The sequence below is a fragment of the Megalobrama amblycephala genome, linkage group LG16 (genome assembly GCF_018812025.1).
Source record: "Megalobrama amblycephala isolate DHTTF-2021 linkage group LG16, ASM1881202v1, whole genome shotgun sequence".
Lineage (NCBI taxonomy): Eukaryota > Metazoa > Chordata > Actinopteri > Cypriniformes > Xenocyprididae > Megalobrama > Megalobrama amblycephala.
Genome location: NC_063059.1, coordinates 37,012,130 through 37,029,833, shown reverse-complemented (window position 1 = coordinate 37,029,833; position 17,704 = coordinate 37,012,130). Strand labels below are relative to the sequence as shown.

At 36.1% G+C, this 17,704-nt stretch overlaps 1 protein-coding gene and 1 long non-coding RNA gene across 5 annotated transcripts; both read left to right on the top strand.

Annotated features, from left to right (window-relative positions):
• The first annotated feature begins 237 nt into the window (after nt 1-237).
• LOC125248477 (zinc finger protein 501-like) lies at nt 238-4,527 on the top strand. Of its 4 annotated transcripts, none has more exons than XM_048160372.1 (3): nt 243-358; nt 2,432-2,624; nt 2,841-4,527. In XM_048160372.1, the coding sequence occupies exons 2-3, from the start codon at nt 2,540-2,542 to the stop codon at nt 3,857-3,859; spliced, it is 1,104 nt and encodes a 367-aa protein (XP_048016329.1). In that variant the 5' UTR covers nt 243-358; nt 2,432-2,539; the 3' UTR covers nt 3,860-4,527. The 4 variants fall into 4 exon arrangements, with proteins under 4 accessions (XP_048016332.1, XP_048016329.1, XP_048016331.1 ...); XM_048160374.1 differs by lacking the exon at nt 243-358 and adding an exon at nt 2,013-2,292 and having other exon boundaries at nt 2,492-2,624; XM_048160373.1 differs by lacking the exon at nt 243-358 and adding an exon at nt 2,013-2,292.
• A 5,451-nt stretch (nt 4,528-9,978) lies between these two features.
• On the top strand, nt 9,979-12,511 carry LOC125248476. Its single transcript, XR_007180314.1, has 2 exons — nt 9,979-10,156; nt 12,302-12,511. It is a non-coding gene; the product is annotated as an uncharacterized LOC125248476 (long non-coding RNA).
• The last annotated feature ends 5,193 nt before the right edge of the window (nt 12,512-17,704 follow it).

Sequence of the window (17,704 nt, the reverse complement as noted above, 5' to 3'; positions counted from 1 at the left end):
TTTTTTTCCAGTTTTTTTTTTTCTTTTTTCTCATATTTATTTGTATTAAGCGTTTATTTTCCTCCTCTAAATCACTTTTTTAATCCCTATATTTGTATACTTTAATGTGGTCTACATCATTTTTTTTTTTTCATTATTGTAATTTGCCATTATTTTTTTACAGTCATATGATATATATATATATATATATATATATATATATCTATGACACTGTTCACAGAGAATTTCAAAAGCCTCGCTTACTGAAATCACGTGATAGTTTGATTCGCGCTCCGAATCACTAATTCAAAACAAATGATTCACTAAGGTTTCGAAGCTCAAGCTTCAAACAGCGGGTTTTGAAAGCGCCCATCAAAAGGTAAGGCACGTCAAGATTATTGAGAAACGTAATTATTTGACCATATTGCGATTTCGTGTAAATTCGTATATATTCGTTTTTAGAAAGAAAGGTCCACCGCTAACCCATCAGTGGGACATAAACGCATTTTTTTTGTGGATTGAGCTCCAAGATTAGGCTACTCTATACAGCCTATATATACGTTTTATTTGACTTACCGGTATTTTACATTATTTATGAGAGTAATAATAAATTGCAGCTTATACACTGATCCGGCTTATCTGATGTTGTTTTTCTCAGACATCACCGTTATTGTTATTTCTGCCAGACTGACAAGAATGAAAAAAGTCGAATAATCAGGAGATATTTGGTGTCAATTAAGTGAACAAGTGTTTTAGTGTTAGAAATACTGTTTCTAATGTTTAATGCTGTTGTAGCATTAAAACTTCTGACACCAATAAACACCTTCCAGATAAACTGCTGGGTATGATGATGTTGTGAAAGGCCATGAAAAGACATAACATAGAGTAAGCAAATGTACTAAGACTGTAGTATCAGCAATGGGATGTGATTTACCTGAGAATATGCGACCCCTTTAAGAATGGCACCTGCGCACTCAGGATGCGCAGAAGAGAGAAGCGCGAAAGGCGAGTGTTTGTTCGATCTTCACCCTCACCGTTGGAAGCTCCTCAGAGTGATGTTGTATAATATTTTCAGTCGATGCCGTATATTTCCAGTCTGCATGTGAGAGATGTTCCCAGACTTAAAGGATTAGTTAACTTTCAAATACAATTTTCCTGATAATTTACTCACCCCCATGTCATCCAAGATGTTCATGTCTTTCTTTCTTCAGTCGAAAAGAAATTAATGTTTTTGATGAAAATATTCCAGGATTATTCTCCTTATAGTGGACTTCAATGGCTTCCAGATGGTTGAAGGTCAAAAATACAGTTTCAGTGCAGCTTCAAAGGGCTTTAAAGGGAAGAATAGGGAAGGCGTAGGACATACAGCGTAAGCTTTTTGAAGAATACGAAAGTGCAGTTTTGGTGGAAGCACTTGGAAGGCGATCATTTGTTTATATAAAGCATATACATTTTTTTCAAAAATGACTGATTGTTTCGTTGGATAAAACCCTTATTCCTCGTGTGATATTGTTTAAAACCCTTTGAAGCTGCACTGAAACTGAAATTTTGACCTTCAGCCGTTTGGAGTCCATTGAAGTCCACTATTCGGTTGTTAAGGCTGACGTTACACGGCAGCGCTTTCGGGTCCAAGCGCTCTATCTCATATCATGGTGCTAATATACACACGCAATATGGTGTAATACTACAAAAAAATTATAATCATAAGCTTAATCTCCATACCAAAATTCCAGATGGCCAGACAGTGATTCATCTTTTATAAATCGTTAAAATATTAATGTCTGTGATGCTGTGAGCATGGAGACTGTTGTGTAGACTGTAAGTATTTAAAATGTTTAACTTTTTAAAATGTTTGATGTTTAATATGAATAAATAGCGCTCATAAATGGCCGTCGATGGCATTCTCAAGTGAAACGAGTCGAGGCTTACGTCACGACTTAACAAACTGATAAGGAGAATAATCCTGGAATGTTTTCATCAAAAACCTTAATTTAATAACTTTTTGACTGAAGAAAGAAAGACATGGACATCTTGGATGACATGGGGGTGAGTAAATTATCAGGAATTTTTTGTTTGAAAGTGAACTAATCCTTTAACATTAACCAGCTCCAGAGTTTAAGTATTTATGCAATGAAACACGTTGTCTGCTGGTTTATTATTAATCATTATTACCTGTCTCAGCCCGATGAAATGTTATTAATGTGCCAATTTACAGGAGATCTCAGACATCACCAAAACAAATGAAGCTTTTGGAGACAAAGATGCTTTTCGGCAACTCGGTTAAACATGATGAGCCAGTAATTTCTGTCAAGAGTATGAACAAAAATTAAACAAACCTTTAAATGCTATATCAAAAAACTCTATATTTCTAACAGAAAACACATGGTACCTAATTTAAATGTAATTAAAATAATTTAGTATAAATTCAATAACTTATCTTTGAATTTCCCAGATCTGGTGCCCCTTCTACAACAATTCACCAATACTAGGAATATTCCCTTCATCCTACAAGGACAAACTCCAGGTGTAGCAGCTGAAATCTGTGTTCAAAACATTAAAAATGGCGATTGTTAAAGAGGAGATTGAAAACATGAGTGATCCAGAACCATCCAGAATAAAACATGAAGATACTGAGGAACAAACAGGTTGGTGTCCAGTCTTGAATCTTCATTGTTAAAGCTTTAGTTCAACATATTTATGATACAGAAGTTCATCTAAATTATCATAACTTTGTATATCTGTTGTCATCCACATTTTTACTGTATTAATACACTAATGACTTGGCATCTACCTGATGTCTGTTGCTTTTTTGCTGTTAAAACAGTTTCAGTTGAACTGATTTTAATAATATTGTATTTTAGACATGATGGAAGTGAAACAAAGACATAAACTGAATGACGTGAAGGAGGAACATTGCGACTGCAAAACTCAAAGAGAAAATGCCAAAAAGCTGCACACCTGCTCTCAGTGTGGAAAGAGTTTTTCTTGTACATCAAGTCTCAGTAATCATCTGCTCTGTCACTCTGGAGAAAAGACATTTAACGGTAATCAGTGTGGTAAAAAGTTAAATTCATCATTACAACGAAATAAACACCTGGAAGTTAATTCAGATGAGAGCCTTCACTTGTGTTCTGTCTGTGGAAAGAGTTTTTCAAGGCTGAGCAGTTGTAAACAGCACCAGAAAATACACACCGGTGTGAGAGATTATGTGTGCTTTGAGTGTGGGAAGAGCTTTACTAGAGCTGAGCATCTGAAACGGCACCAAAGAATTCATACTGGAGAAAAACCTTACCAGTGCTCATCGTGTGACAAGAGGTTCACTATGTCTACACACCTGAAAGCACATCAGCGGGTTCATACTGGAAAGAAGCCACTCCGCTGCACTCAGTGTGGGAAGAGTTTCAGAAAAGCAACCGTTCTCAAAATTCATCTGCGTGTTCACGCTGGAGAAAAGCCATTTAACTGTGATCAGTGTGGTAAAGATTTTAATTCATCGTCAAATCTTAAAGAACATCTAAAAATTCATACAAACGAGAGGCCTTATGCGTGCTCTTTTTGTGGAAAGAGATTTTCACGGATGTCTCATTATAAACGGCATCAGAAGGTACATAGCGGTGTGAGAGATCATGTGTGTTGTGAGTGTGGGAAGAGCTTCGTTACGGACGTCCATTTGAAACGACACCGAAGAATTCATACTGGAGAAAGACCTTTCAAGTGCTCGTACTGTGAAAAGAGTTTCTCTCGGTTGGAGCACCTGAAATCACACGAGCGAGTTCATACAGGAGAGAAGCCGTACTACTGTCCTCCATGTGAGAAGAGCTTTAGACATTTACCAAGCCTTCTCACGCATATGAAAAAATGTAAGAAGTCGTCACAGTGAACAACGTTCATTTTCATGTCAAATACACTGATGAGCCAAAACATTATGACCAATCACAGGTGAAGCGAATGTTGTTGATTATCTCCTAACAAGGCCAAATATTATGGTCTGGGTAGAGAAAACCATCGGTTTTCGTAATGAATAGCTGTGTTTCCATTACCCATCAAATTGCAAAAATTGAAATTGCAAATTGAAACTATGCCCAATGGAAACACGTTAATTTCGCAAAAACTCCCATATATTGCAAAAAAGTTTTTACGCTCGAATGAGGTGGTTTTTCAGGCAATTGGAAAAGGAATGTTTCACAGAACTGCAATGGAAACAGTTTTTCGCATTTACAGGTCACCTGGCGTACATAAAATTTGATCATTCTTTAAAGATGGTGCGGCATGTTTGGATGGAAGGCGAGACAGAGTTCTTCATTAAACTCATAAAAGACAAAAGAATTACGGGACTACTGGATTCTAAACAACAAAGAAATGCCACAATTTATCAAGACCTCGAAGCAGATTTGAGGGAGAAACACTCATAAACACCTCACACATGGCCGCTCCCAAGTAGAAGGGGCTTTTCTTGACATTAATGCTTGGATAACACGCCAACATCTCCTTTTGATTAAAAATAATGGCTAGTGCAGTGGCTGCGATATACTTAAACCTACTAACATCCGTTGCAGAGAGAGAAAAAAAAAACATTTTAGTTGTATAACATCAGTTAATGGAAATGCCGTCATTACGTCATTATTTAGAAAATAGCGCAAAAGTTTTACGCAAATTTGTAATGGAAACCTGCTAAAGTGCTGGATGCAGGAGAAATGGGCAGGAATAAATATCTGAGCAACTTTGACAAGGGCCAAATTGTTATTGTCAAGGCGACTGGGAGAGTATTTCTGAAACGACAAGGCTTGTGTGTTGCTACCAGTCAGCAGTGGTGAGAATTTACCAACAGTGTCTGAGGAGGGAACAAATCACAAACCAGCGACAGGGTGTTGATGCACCCAAGGCTCATTGATGCACGACGACAATGACGGCTAGACGTGGACGGCCATGTACGTGTGCAGCATTTACCTGGGGAAGTGATGGCACCAAGGAATGAATTGTGGGACGATGACAAGCCGGTGGAGGGAGTGTGATGCTCTGGACAATGTTTCTGCTGGGAAACCCTGGGTCTGACCATTCATGTGGACTTCAATTTGACACATGCCACTTACCTAAGCATTGTTGCAGATCTGATATACACCCCTTCATGACAGTGGTGGAAGTGGCCTCTTGCAGCAGGATAATGCACCCCGCCACACTGCACACATTGTTCGGGAATGGTTTGAGGAACATGATGAAGAGTTCAAGGTGTTGCCCTAGCCTCCAAAATCTAATTAAGCATCTGTGGGATGTGCTGGACCAACAAGTTCAATCATGGCGGTTCCACCTCACAAGCTCCAGGACTTGAAGGATCTGCTGTTAACGTCTTGTGCCAGAAACCGCAGGACACATTCAGAGGTCTTAAGAGTCCATGCCTTGATGGGTTTGCGCTGTTTTGGTAGCAGGCGGAGCATCAACAGCATATTGTACCGGTGGTTATAATGTTTTGGCTCATTAGTGTACATTAAAGTAAATTGTGTGAGATAAAAAAAAAATATGGAGTTACTCCCAAAAGCACAATCTTATCTAGTTTAATACTGTGAATTTATTGAAATACTTGGAGAACTAAAGAAGTCTTAAGAGTTGAAGCGCCACCAGTCAACAACATTTCACAGTGTATAAATAAAGTCATTTTTTGTGTTCTGATTGTACATAATAACTATGAGGAAATACAACATCTTGATTGATCTGTGATTGATTGAGAATGAATGTAGTTTAAATCAAGTGAGTTTGAACCAGTAATGCTGTAGTAAATATACTTGAGATGTGACGTATGTAAAATCAACCACAGACAGAATGAATCAGGTCTTGTATCATACAGAGGTTGGTGTCCTGTCTTCTTATTTATTATTGACTGCTGACAAACACTGAGGTAACAACATAAGTATACCAATATTGAACAATAAACAAACTGTGAAAAATGCAGTTGTTTTCTTTATTTACAGATTGGTTAAAATATTCCACTTAAAACCTCTGCATTGAGTTGTGTGTACAAATAAGATGGATTTATGGGACAAAAACAATTCTGATGTTGAACAATCACTGGTTTATAATTTGAGATCATTTTAAGTCAAATGACGAGACATGTATCATCTGAATCCGCAGATTCTTTTGTTTAATTAGATTTTCAAATCTACTAATTTTCAGTTCATCATAAAGAAGCCTTGAAATATCAGACCAAATGTGGAGATTTAGCACAACTTTCTCATACTTCCACTGGACCCACAAAGATAGGCCTACATTTGCACAGTTGTGTGAGTGACATACACTAATTATTAGTTATTATTTATTTATTTATTTACAAGTTAAAAAGTGCATTGACACCCCTGCTTTGGGTCACCTATGCAATGCCTGAAAAAGTTGAAAGTACATAATGCACTTTCTATCCATAGTAAATGCTCTACACTCCAGTAGGTGGTGCAAATTACATTTTTTGAGGGAATAGGTTTAGGAATCAGAACTGCTTAATATGCTGTTGATGGCACCTTATGAAAAAGAAGTAATATAGAATATACAACGGAAGTCCTTCAAAACAAAGGTGGATGGTCTATTACATGGGTTTTAAGTTATTTGTTAGTAAATCAAATTGCATGTAGTCTATTTCTCAAGAAAATATTCCTGAAAACATCAAACATTTTCTGTATGGAAGTCCATGAAAGAGCATCAGTTTTAAGTACTTGAGGTTATGGTTTGATAGCAAATACACATGAGGAACATATAAACATGATAGAGAATACAAGCAAAAAAAGTTGAAAACATGATGGGTCGTTTCAGGATGTAGATGGGGTGAATATAAAAAAAGTAATAAAAACATTGATGAACATAGGCTAGAGGTATGTTAAAGGGATAGTTCACCCAAAAATGAAAATTTGATGTTTATCTGCTTACCCCCAGAGCATCCAAGATGTAGGTGTCTTTGTTTCTTCAGTAGAACACAAATGATGATTTTTAACTCCAACCGTTGCTGTCTGTCAGTCAAATAATGCTAGTGGATGGGAACTTCTACAATAAGAGTAAATAAAACTTGCACAGACAAGTCCAAATTAAACCCTGCAGCTCGTGACGACACATTGATGTCCTAAGACAAGAAACGATCGGTTTGTGCGAGAAACCGAACAGTATTTATATCATTTTTTACCTCTAATACACCACTATGTCCAACTGCATTCATCACTCGATTCGTTTGGTCTGATCGCGCTCTGACAGCGGCAGTGATGGCTCGAGTGATGAATGCAGTTGGACATAGTGGTGTATTAGAGGTAAAAAATGATATAAATACTGTTCGGTTTCTCGCACAAACCGATCGTTTCGTGTCTTAAGACATCAATGTGTCGTCACGAGCCGCAGGGTTTAATTTGGATTTGTCTGTCGTGTTTTATTTACTCTTATAAGAGTAATATATAGTCCAAGTTCCCACTGACTTGCATTATACGACTGACAGACGGCAGCGGTTGCAGTTAAAAATCATCATTTGTGTTCTACTGAAGAAACAAAGACACCTACATCTTATCAAATTTTCATTTTTGGGTGAACTATCCCTTTAAGACCCATTCTTCTTCTTCTTCTTCTTCTTGTATGATTTAATGGCGGTTGACAAGCCAACTTATGGTGTATTGCCGCCACCAACTGGACTGGAGTGTGAAGCATTGACAAGGATGTAAAAAGAAAAAAAAAATTTATTACAGAGCAGCAGCAAAATCAAAGCTCAAAATAAAAAGTGGATTTAATACAGGCTAAAGCGTTAAGAATAAGCACAGGGCAAAAAGGCAAAATCTCTCTGACATATTGAAGACTAAAAAGCAAAACTACTAGGAGTATAAAAGTAATCCAGAAACAGGTTTTGGATGGACCAAGGGCGTAGATTTGGTTTCAACATTGGGGGGGTTGAGCGTTGGTATGCTGCCTGTTATTATTTTTTTTAATTAAAAAAAATCTGTTTTATGTGTAGCGTTATTGTATAATTTATTTCTTCTCTATCTATCTATCTATCTATCTATCTATCTATCTATCTATCATAACTTTATGGAATTTATCTATAACCATTCATCAAATTCTAACATAACGGAGTGATTCTAAAAAGAAAGAAATTGTTAAATATTGAAACCGCCAGTAGGTGGCAGCGATTCGACGTTTTAATGAGTGAGCTACTTAAATCGTTCATGCAGCCAATTCGTTCAAAAGTCAGATTAATTAAGGAAGAAAAAAACAAACACCGATATGAATACTTTTGTCATTGATAAGACACTATTGAAAAATGAAGTAACAAAACAGACGGCTGTTTTGGTAACTGGTTACAGTTACACTGATAGTTATGGCTAAATTGCAATGGATTAGCTAGCTAAATTATATGTGGAGTGTACCTAGTTATTACAATGTTTTCATACCTCCTTCTCAGTACATGCTTTATTCTTTTTAATGTCCCTCTTTGAAAAGAAGTTTAATATAGTCGGCTGGGCAGCGGTTCTCTTCATTTTTTGGCGCTACCCGTGCTCTCCATTCAAACAGAGCTCCACTCGCGTTGTTTTCATGAAAGTGCAACGCGCATTGGTTGGGCGTTACCAATCGGTTCAATGGAAGGGGGGTACTTTTTTGACTAATTTATTATGACAAACTCATATTCGATTAGAAACAAAATTATTGTTACAAAATAAATGAATTATACATATGTTAGTATAGATCTACTGTGATTTTCATGTTGAAATATTGGGGGGGTTGTAACTGATGGATTTGAATATTGGGGGGTTACCTCCCCCCATCCCCCCCGCAAACTACGCCCCTGGATGGACAATAAAAAAGCTTTATCTACTAGTAGATAAATATAAATATCTTTTGGCGTTGGGAGCTGAACACGCAGCAGCCAGAAATACAGAGCTGTTTGAACCCGAAATAATAAAGTTTAATTAATTTATTTATTAAATAAAGGCGAAACTATCATCCAAGCGAGAAAAGGAACACTAGGTGGCGTCATGTGCCTATATATAGTGCGGAACATGTAGAAGAAGTTCCAAGTAAAAAACAAACAATCAGGATGCGCGAGATTTAAATGCTGAAAGTTTGAGGTTTGACCAGTTCAAGTGGTGGTTAATATTAATCGATGAGGCTGTTAGTGATGGGCATTCCGGCTCTTTTTTGTGAGCCGGCTCGTTTGACTCAGCTCACTGAAAAGAGCCGGCTCTTTAAATAATAAATGTTTTAACTATGACTTTGACTATGATAGGTGTGAAAACAATTTGTGAAATTGTGAGACATTGCAAGTATGATTTCATTTAATAATTTAATTAGAACTGTTTTCACACCTATCATAGTCAAAATCATAGTTTATTATTTGAAGAGCCGGCTCACGAAACGAGCCGGCTCTTCAAACGAGCCGGCTCACGAAAGAGCCGGAATGCCCATCTCTAGTGTGTGCGCTTAGGCTTATATAATTATATTTTTTTGTGTTGTTCTTTGAATTATTAGTCTATTGTTTTAAATAAAATTAAAATCATTCATTACATAATGATTGAATTTCTATAGGCTTTATTTTTAAAAATAGAGTCGGCTCTTCAGATATGTGAGCCGGCTCCCGACGTTCACGTAAAAGAGCCGGCTCGTTCGCGAACGACCCATCACTAGAGGCTGTAGCTGATCGTGTAAGAGTTTCAGTGAAGGATATGTGGATTATTTTCGCTGGATGCCCTGGTTGCCACAGGTGAGACGATTATACCCCCCGGAAGTTGCTGTTTATATTGTGTGGCCTATGAAATGTTGTTTATGTTGTCTGTGTTAGATTTAAGTTTAGTTTATATATTAATTCATCCTGTTTCATCCTTATTTAAAAAGCATGAGCTCTCTTCGTATAGAGCTGTTTATATGATACACAACCATACCAAAACACTGTATTTCTACTAGCAAACATGTTCACTTATTTCCGTTTAAATCAAGCAGTTCAATAAAAAATTAAGTTACTTATATTTGATTTTTCCAAATGGTCATCAGTATCACATCACAAGCCCCTCCCACAATAATTCACCATTAAATACTGGGAATATTTCCATCATCCTCCAAGAGAAGGACAAACTCCAGGTGTAGCAGCTTAAATCTGTGTGACTGTTAAAGATGGAGTTTATTAAAGAGGAGATTGAAGACATGAGTGATCCATCATCTGAGGAACAAACCGGTCAGTGTCTCATTTTCATTCTTTGGAAGCTGTAAAGCATAAATAAATGCATCAATATGTTCATAACCTTGTATAAAACAGATGTCATCCACATTTTAATCTCCCTAAGAAGTGAATGACAGAACTAATAAGCTTTGCCACATCAAAGATCTAACGCTGTACTCGACTTGATCGTTTTCTGTGTTTGGGCCATTCCACCGAATCGGTGCCATTTCTGTCCCCAGGACATTTTATATATAAATATGCATGAAAATGAACTCTAAAATATATTTTATTATTAAGCAAAGTGTCCTAAACATTAATCTAACTGCAAATTTAAAATGTATAATTTAAAACATTATTAAAAACTACTGAGAATACTAAAAAATAGCATGTGTTACATGTCCCCGCTAACTAAATCTAAACTTTATCATGAAATATAATCATTAAAATCTGGCAGAAATCTTATTATTTTTGCATTGTTGTGTTACTCCATATACCATCTATGCTAAACAAAAATAAATTTCATAAGAAATCCATAATATGTTATATAAAATACACATTTTAGTCGTGTCCCCTGGTTTTCACTCAGTCCTGTTACCCTCACACATTTCCCCCTCTAAAAAACTTGGAACATTCCACAAGACACATTTTCAACAGGAAGTTGCATCATCTGGATCTTACGCAGGCCATAAGAAGACCAAAAGTAAGTTCTCTCATTTTAATTTCTGTATATTTGGTGAAATTGTAACTATGACTGAGAAGGTCAATCTCAACGTACTGTCCTGTTACCTAAATTATTTCTCTGATGTTATTTGTTTATTTTAAAAATATTAACTTTACGTAAGTCAGTAGTATTTGCTTAGTGTACTCATGATATTAGCATGTACGCCATGTGTCCATATGTCATGTATTTTATCATTTTTGCTTATACTCAATCCTGTTACTTTCAGTCCTGTTACTCATATGAAAAATAACAGGAGTGAGTTAAGAGTAACAGGAGTGAGTAAAGTCCTCTGTTTTGTTATTTAATAATGTGAATATTAGCTGATATAATACTATTCACCTGTATCATGAGTTTTACAGTTGAAATTATTTAAATTGTAGATTTTTAGGATTAGTTTTACAATATGAATGCCATACATTGCAGGGAGCCAGTCCACCATGACGTGACTTCATCTTATTGTCTTTCTCTTTCTTATCTTTTGTAGAAGATGGAGAGAACCTATACTTTGCAGGTGCAAGAAACACACACCCATGGCATGCTGCAAGGAAAGGAGTGAAACACACCAGCAACCCTATCTTTTCCCCCTTTCTTGTCTTTCCTTCCCTCCCTCTCCCCCCTCTCTCTTTTCCTTGCTCTCCTTCTTTCTCTTTCCACCTCCTTCACTGTAATGTAGTACTAGCACATAGAACATCCCTTCAACACAGAAATCTCACTCACACACATGCACACACGGCCATAAACGCACTCTTTTTCTCACACACATACACACACATATGGACACTCAGTCCTGTTACCCAGCGTTCATTCCTGTTACAAAGTGCTCAGTCCTGTTACTAAATTTATTTATTTTTCTAGAAAAATAAAGTTAAACCACTGTTTTTATCAGTTTTGTCTGATCCATCATTTACACAATGGTTAAATAAATTAAATTATTTAAAAACATATAAACTTGAGGCTTTTGTCTTCTTTTAAATGAGAAAATTGTTTTGCGTTTTTTATTAAAATACATCTTGCCTTATAATAAAGTGATTTTTTTTTTTTTTTTTTTTTTTTTTTTGTCACAAATATCAGTTATTTGAACACATAATCAACCATTTCTTCAAAATAAACACTTTCTTGAGGTGAATACAAAGGAATTAACTCACATGCTTTTAAACATGATTTTTAAATGGCACGTGAGTTTTGGTAACAGGACTGAGAAAACATGCATCCATCTTCTGCGTTGAAACCTTGTAAAAAATTAAATAAAGTTGCCTGAGATTGACCAATACACATTTTGAAAAGTTAAAAATGTGTAGTATTAGATTCAGTGTTGAAAAAAGATGAAAAATATTTAATTTTGAAGAGTTACAACAAGCAAATGGCACCCATTCGGTGGAATGGCCCGTTTACCTAAATTTCCACAACCATGAACTGATTCTAAGTAATGTTTATTTTAGACCAAATAGAAGTGATGGAGCAAAGACACAAAGTGAATGAAGTGGAGGAGAAACATGACTTCAAAACACAAGGAACAAAAGCCAAAAAGCTGCACACATGCTCTCAGTGTGGGAAAGAGTTTTTCTCATAAAGCAGGTCTCAGTTATCATCTGCACATTCACTCTGGAGAAAAACCATTCAGCTGTGATCAGTGTGGCAAAGACTTTATTTCACCAGCAAATCTAAAAACACATCTGAAAGTCCATTCAGACGAGAGGCCTTATGTGTGTTCTTTCTGTGATAAAAGTTTCCGTCAGTCTGGAAACCTGAAAGCACACGAGCGAGTTCACACTGGAGAGAAGCCGCACCGCTGTACTCAGTGTGAGAAGAGTTTCAAATGCACCAAAGCGTTCAGTAATCATCTGCGCGTTCACTCCTGGAGAAAAGCCGTTCAGCTGTGATCAGTGTGGTAAAGATTTCATTTCAAAATCATACCTCAAAAAACACCTCGCTTTTCCACACAGGTGTTAAACCACACTTGTGTTTTCTTCTGTGGAAAGAGTTTTTCAAGGCTGGATCATTTCAAACTCCACCACAAAACACACACTGACCTGAAGGATCATGAATGTGGTGAATGTGGGAGGACCTTTCTTACCGCTAGATACCTGCAATGTCACCAGAGAATCCATACTGGAGAAAGACCTTACAAGTGCTCGTATTGTGACAAGAGTTTCAGTGCTTCAGGATACGTGAAAGTACATGAGCGAGTTCATACCGGAGTGAAGCCATTCCACTGCCCTCCGTGTGGGAAGAGCTTTGGCCAGTTAAGGACTCTAGTGTCTCATATTAAAAAGCATCGTTGTGCGTCAGAGTTACCAAATGACTTTGGGTCTGATATTCAAAGTAAATGTAGTTTAGAGTTGGTGTGAAATGTATGGAAGCTTGTTTCTGTCACTGAATAAAACCATTTAAAAGACATTTGTGACTTTATCTCACAATTCAGATTTTTTTTGCTTGCAATTGTGAGTTATCTTGCAATTCGATCTGACTTTTTCTCGCAATTCTGACTTTTTTTTCTGGCAGTTACGAGTTTATATCTCGCAATTCTGATTTCTTTTCTCAGAATCGTAAGATTGCATGTTATAATGTGAGAGGAAAAAAAGTATATTTTGACTTTATTACACGCAATTGCAAGTTTAAATCACGCAATTCTGAGGAAAAATGTCACATTTGTGAGAGAAAATGTCGCAAATATTTTTTTTTCTTTTTTATTTAGTATTTGAAACAAGCTTTCATAGAAATGCCACACAATTTGTGAAGATATTTTTTATGCAATACTAGGGAACAGCAAAAGTATTGAATCACTTTAATCTTTTATTCTGTGCTGAATGCCTGAAACAAATATATAACAAAAACAAAGTCATTTGTCAGTATGAAATGATGCCCTCAATTTTTTAACTTAATTTTTTTCTTTTTGTGAAAACTGTTTTCATATACATTTCTCAGCAACATAAAAGCTGTCTATAGGCTCTGTATAATGACAAAAATAAAATTACTATTTCACTGACATCTCTGTAGATTTTTTTTTCTTTACTACCATATTTTTCCATAACATAACTTGTATCTCAAATGTGCTGTGATTTATATACTGCAATTACAGTTTTTCTCAATTGCTAAAACACAATTTCTGAAACCTTGCTCCATTTTCTGAAACCATTACGCACAAAACCTCGTCTTCAAGCACTATTTACAAAACCTCTGACTCCTCTTGCAAAATGAAACTTTCATTTCAGGCGCAGTTTTACCTGTGTTCAAAATCAAGCACTGCTCTCAAATCATAAACAAAATGATCAAAATGATATACACTACCAAGCAGTCAGTAAACAATACACCAAAAAACAGAAAACACATTGTTCAAAACACATAGTTCTCAGGGAGAAGTAAATTTTTAGAATTTCTTAAAACAAATGTAATATTTCTCCGTCATTGTCTTTTGAAGGCCCCATACTACTCTCCATTGGAAATGAATTACTTCCGGTCCAACGGCTGTCGTTTGTAATGTGCAGTGGAAAGGCGGCTTAAGAATAATACAACAGTTGCTTATATTTTTTTAGAAGCTGTTTCAGTTGACCATTTTATCATTTTGAACAGGTGATTTTGTTTTAGTGAACAAATGACAATAGGTTTAAGTATATTAAGTCCATGACAAAACAGCTGTCCAGTCCCCAAACGAATTCATAAGTCCATCTTAAATGTCCAATAGCTTCAACCACACAGTTATTGTCCACTGTAGGGTAATTTACCGTTAAGACCCAAAAGACCAGATATGATGAATGAAGACCCGGAGACAGTTTTAAAAAAAGAATAAAATGAAGAAAATTTTACTGAAGAATAGTTTGCAGTTTCATCAGCAGAAGCCAGCTTCAACACTCACAAGGAGTCTGTAGGCCGCTCTGCGTACGTTCACATTTCCACAACAATTATACTCTAACAGAGTCCACCAACATCATTACTTCAGGTTAAATGATTCTGATTTGCTAAGAAATAGATAAACTTAGAAATTGTCCACACATGGACTGATAGGCAAAAGCATATCCCCAACAATTATCTGGATGACAAAAAGATCATGCGTTTCTAGTCGCCAGTTTGTCCACCTCTCCAATACAGGATCTGTAACAAATATACTAGCTCACATACACAGATACGGACTATTTTTTAAAGTTGAAGTTGGCTGAACAGCACATTTCCCCAAAACATTCTGAACATGTTCTTACTCACAGTAAAAGGTAGACAATATTCATCATTATTCTTTAGTGTTTGAAGATGAAAAAGAAATTAAATGCTTTAACATAAGTTGAAGATGTCATATGTCATTCAAATACAAGGATAAATGTTGATTAATAACTTGATTATAAATCACTCAAGAGATACATATTGGAGCAGCAGTGGATTCCAGAATCCAACCCCTTCAGCACAAAGGTGAATGTCACTAATGTCGCTAATCCACCATCACACACAACATGACTCAAAAGATTATGGATAAGAAAACACTTTAAATAACAAGCAAAATATTAAAAATGGCAATTATAAAAATAAAAAGTGTGCAGATCTTTGTTATCTGATTGGAAATTAAACAAAAGACAGGTCTAAAAAAAGCAAATGTTGGTTGGTATTTATATCACATATTGAAAATGACAAAAAAGAAAAAAATAAATAAATACATACACTTTAAACCTCTGCATTATTTTTAAAACACAAGGTATATTTTAGGGTTCCCTATCCACCTTATTCCAACGCCCCATGATGATTTGCGTGAATTATGGGAGTAACTTCCGTTAAGCTGTAAATAGTCAGTGAAAGGCTCGCAGTAATGTGTTTTATTTTTAAACTGGGTACAATGAGATGACATTATTCTACTCACCCTTCAACCACCGAACATTAAAAGGACATTTAAAAGTGTAAAAGCATCAACAAGGTAGGCCTACTTTCAACACGCCATGAAAAAGCACGATTCTTTCCACAGCAATAACAGACAGGTTAAATATAACTATATCTATATTATGTAATATTCAATTTTCAATTCAATTCTATTTTATTTATAAAGCACATTTAAAATCAGCCTGAGCTGACCAAAGTGCTGTACATAGAGTTAAAAGAAAAGGAAAAGAAGAACATAAATATAAAAGAACACGTACAAATTACCAACAACTAAAAGCACAGGAATTCAGCAAACGTAGAAGCAGTTCTGACTGGTGGTGGCAAGCTATTCCACAGCATACTGCAAAAGCTCGGTCTCCCCTGCATTGCAGACGAGATTGTGTACCAGCAAAAGATGACCATTTTGGGATCTAAGTGATCTCGAAGGATTGTGCATAACAATCAAATCAGATAGATATTTGGGAGCTAAATTATTGAGAGCTTTGTAAACAAATAACAAAATCTTGTAATCGATACGGTATCAGACTGGCAGCCAGTGCAAAGAACTTAAGATTGGTGTAATATTGTCTCGTTTGCGTCTACCTCTGAGTAGACGGGCTGCCGCATGTTGGACCATTTGAAGGCGAGAGATGGAAGAGAGAGGTAAAACCAGAATACAAAGAATTACAGTAATTGAGTCGAGTTGAGATAAAAGCGTGAATAACTGTTTCCAAACTTTTCCTGCTTAAGAAAGGGTTGACTTTAGCTAACCTTTAGTGACGTGAGCCACTGAGGATGAATGGACACCTAAACTGACTGTAAATCTTCTGTTTGACAAAAAAGATTGGAACCATTTCAATACTGTACCAGTGATACCAATCGAGTATTCAAGTCAAGATAAAAGAATCTTGTGGTATATGAAATCAAAAGCAGAGCTCAAATCTAAAAGCACTAAGGCCATGGTATCACCAGCATCTGTGGTCATTAAAATATCATTGAAGACTTTTAAAAGAGACGACTCAGTGCTATAAAGGGTTTTAAAGCCGGACTGAAAAATATCAGAGATGGAGTTGATTTGCAGGTAGTTCCTCAATTGTATAAATACAACTTTTCAATAATTTTGGATAAAAACGGCAAATTAGAGATGCGTCTGTAATTTGCACATATTGCAGAGTCAAGTACTGTTTTTTTTTTTTTTTTTTTTGAGGATATGAGTCACAGCGGTTAATTTAAAACATGTTACATGTTAAATATTGTTATAGTCATATTTTCCATGTGTTGGTAGTCAAACTCTAGTTCTGTCTGCATTGTGGGGAAAATGCAAAGAGCACTTTTGTGTTGCTATACCGAGGACATCTGCGTCTGATTGACAAAACAAAGCTGAACAGGCTGAGGTGAATGAGCAGTGCTGAAAAACAGTCTTTACATTTGTGACATTTTAATTCTCCACAGTGCAGAGTGCAGTGATTAGATTAAAAGATTTTCATTCTCATGAATAAACATATATACTCCTCTTTTCGTGAAGTTGGTTCAACTTTGCTTTATAAACCGGAAGAGAGAAAAGGCTGAGAAAACAAAACAAAAAACAAACAAAAAAACAAACAAACACTTTTTCCTTAATTAGTTATTAGATGTTTTCATTGATGTGCAACATATACATATGTTAACATCTAAAAAATGTTTTAGGGTTTCATGACCCTCTAAGTTCATTTCATGTAATAAAGTTGAGCACAAATTACCATCAATAAAATATTCAAGATTTTGGTTATAAGATTTTTAAAAACTAAAGTGATAAAACAGCAAAAATCATTTTCCTGAGGGATATGGTTTTGTTTGTGATTTATATAAATCTCCTCCTGCTCCTGCTCCTGCTGCGCCTGCTGCTGATGCTCCTGCTGCTCCTACTCCTCCTACTCCTGCTACTGCTCCTCCTGCTCCTGCTCCTGCTGCGCCTGCTGCTTCTGCTCCTGCTGTTCCTGTTGCTGCTGCTGCTCCTGCTGCTGCTT

Bases quoted from the DNA above. Each gene is read 5' to 3' on its own strand.
- LOC125248477 (XM_048160372.1), top strand. From the start codon at position 2,540: ATGGCGATTGTTAAAGAGGAGATTGAAAACATGAGTGATCCAGAACCA. The intron at 2,625-2,840 runs GTTGGTGTCCAG...ATTGTATTTTAG, and splicing joins AGATACTGAGGAACAAACAG to ACATGATGGAAGTGAAACAA.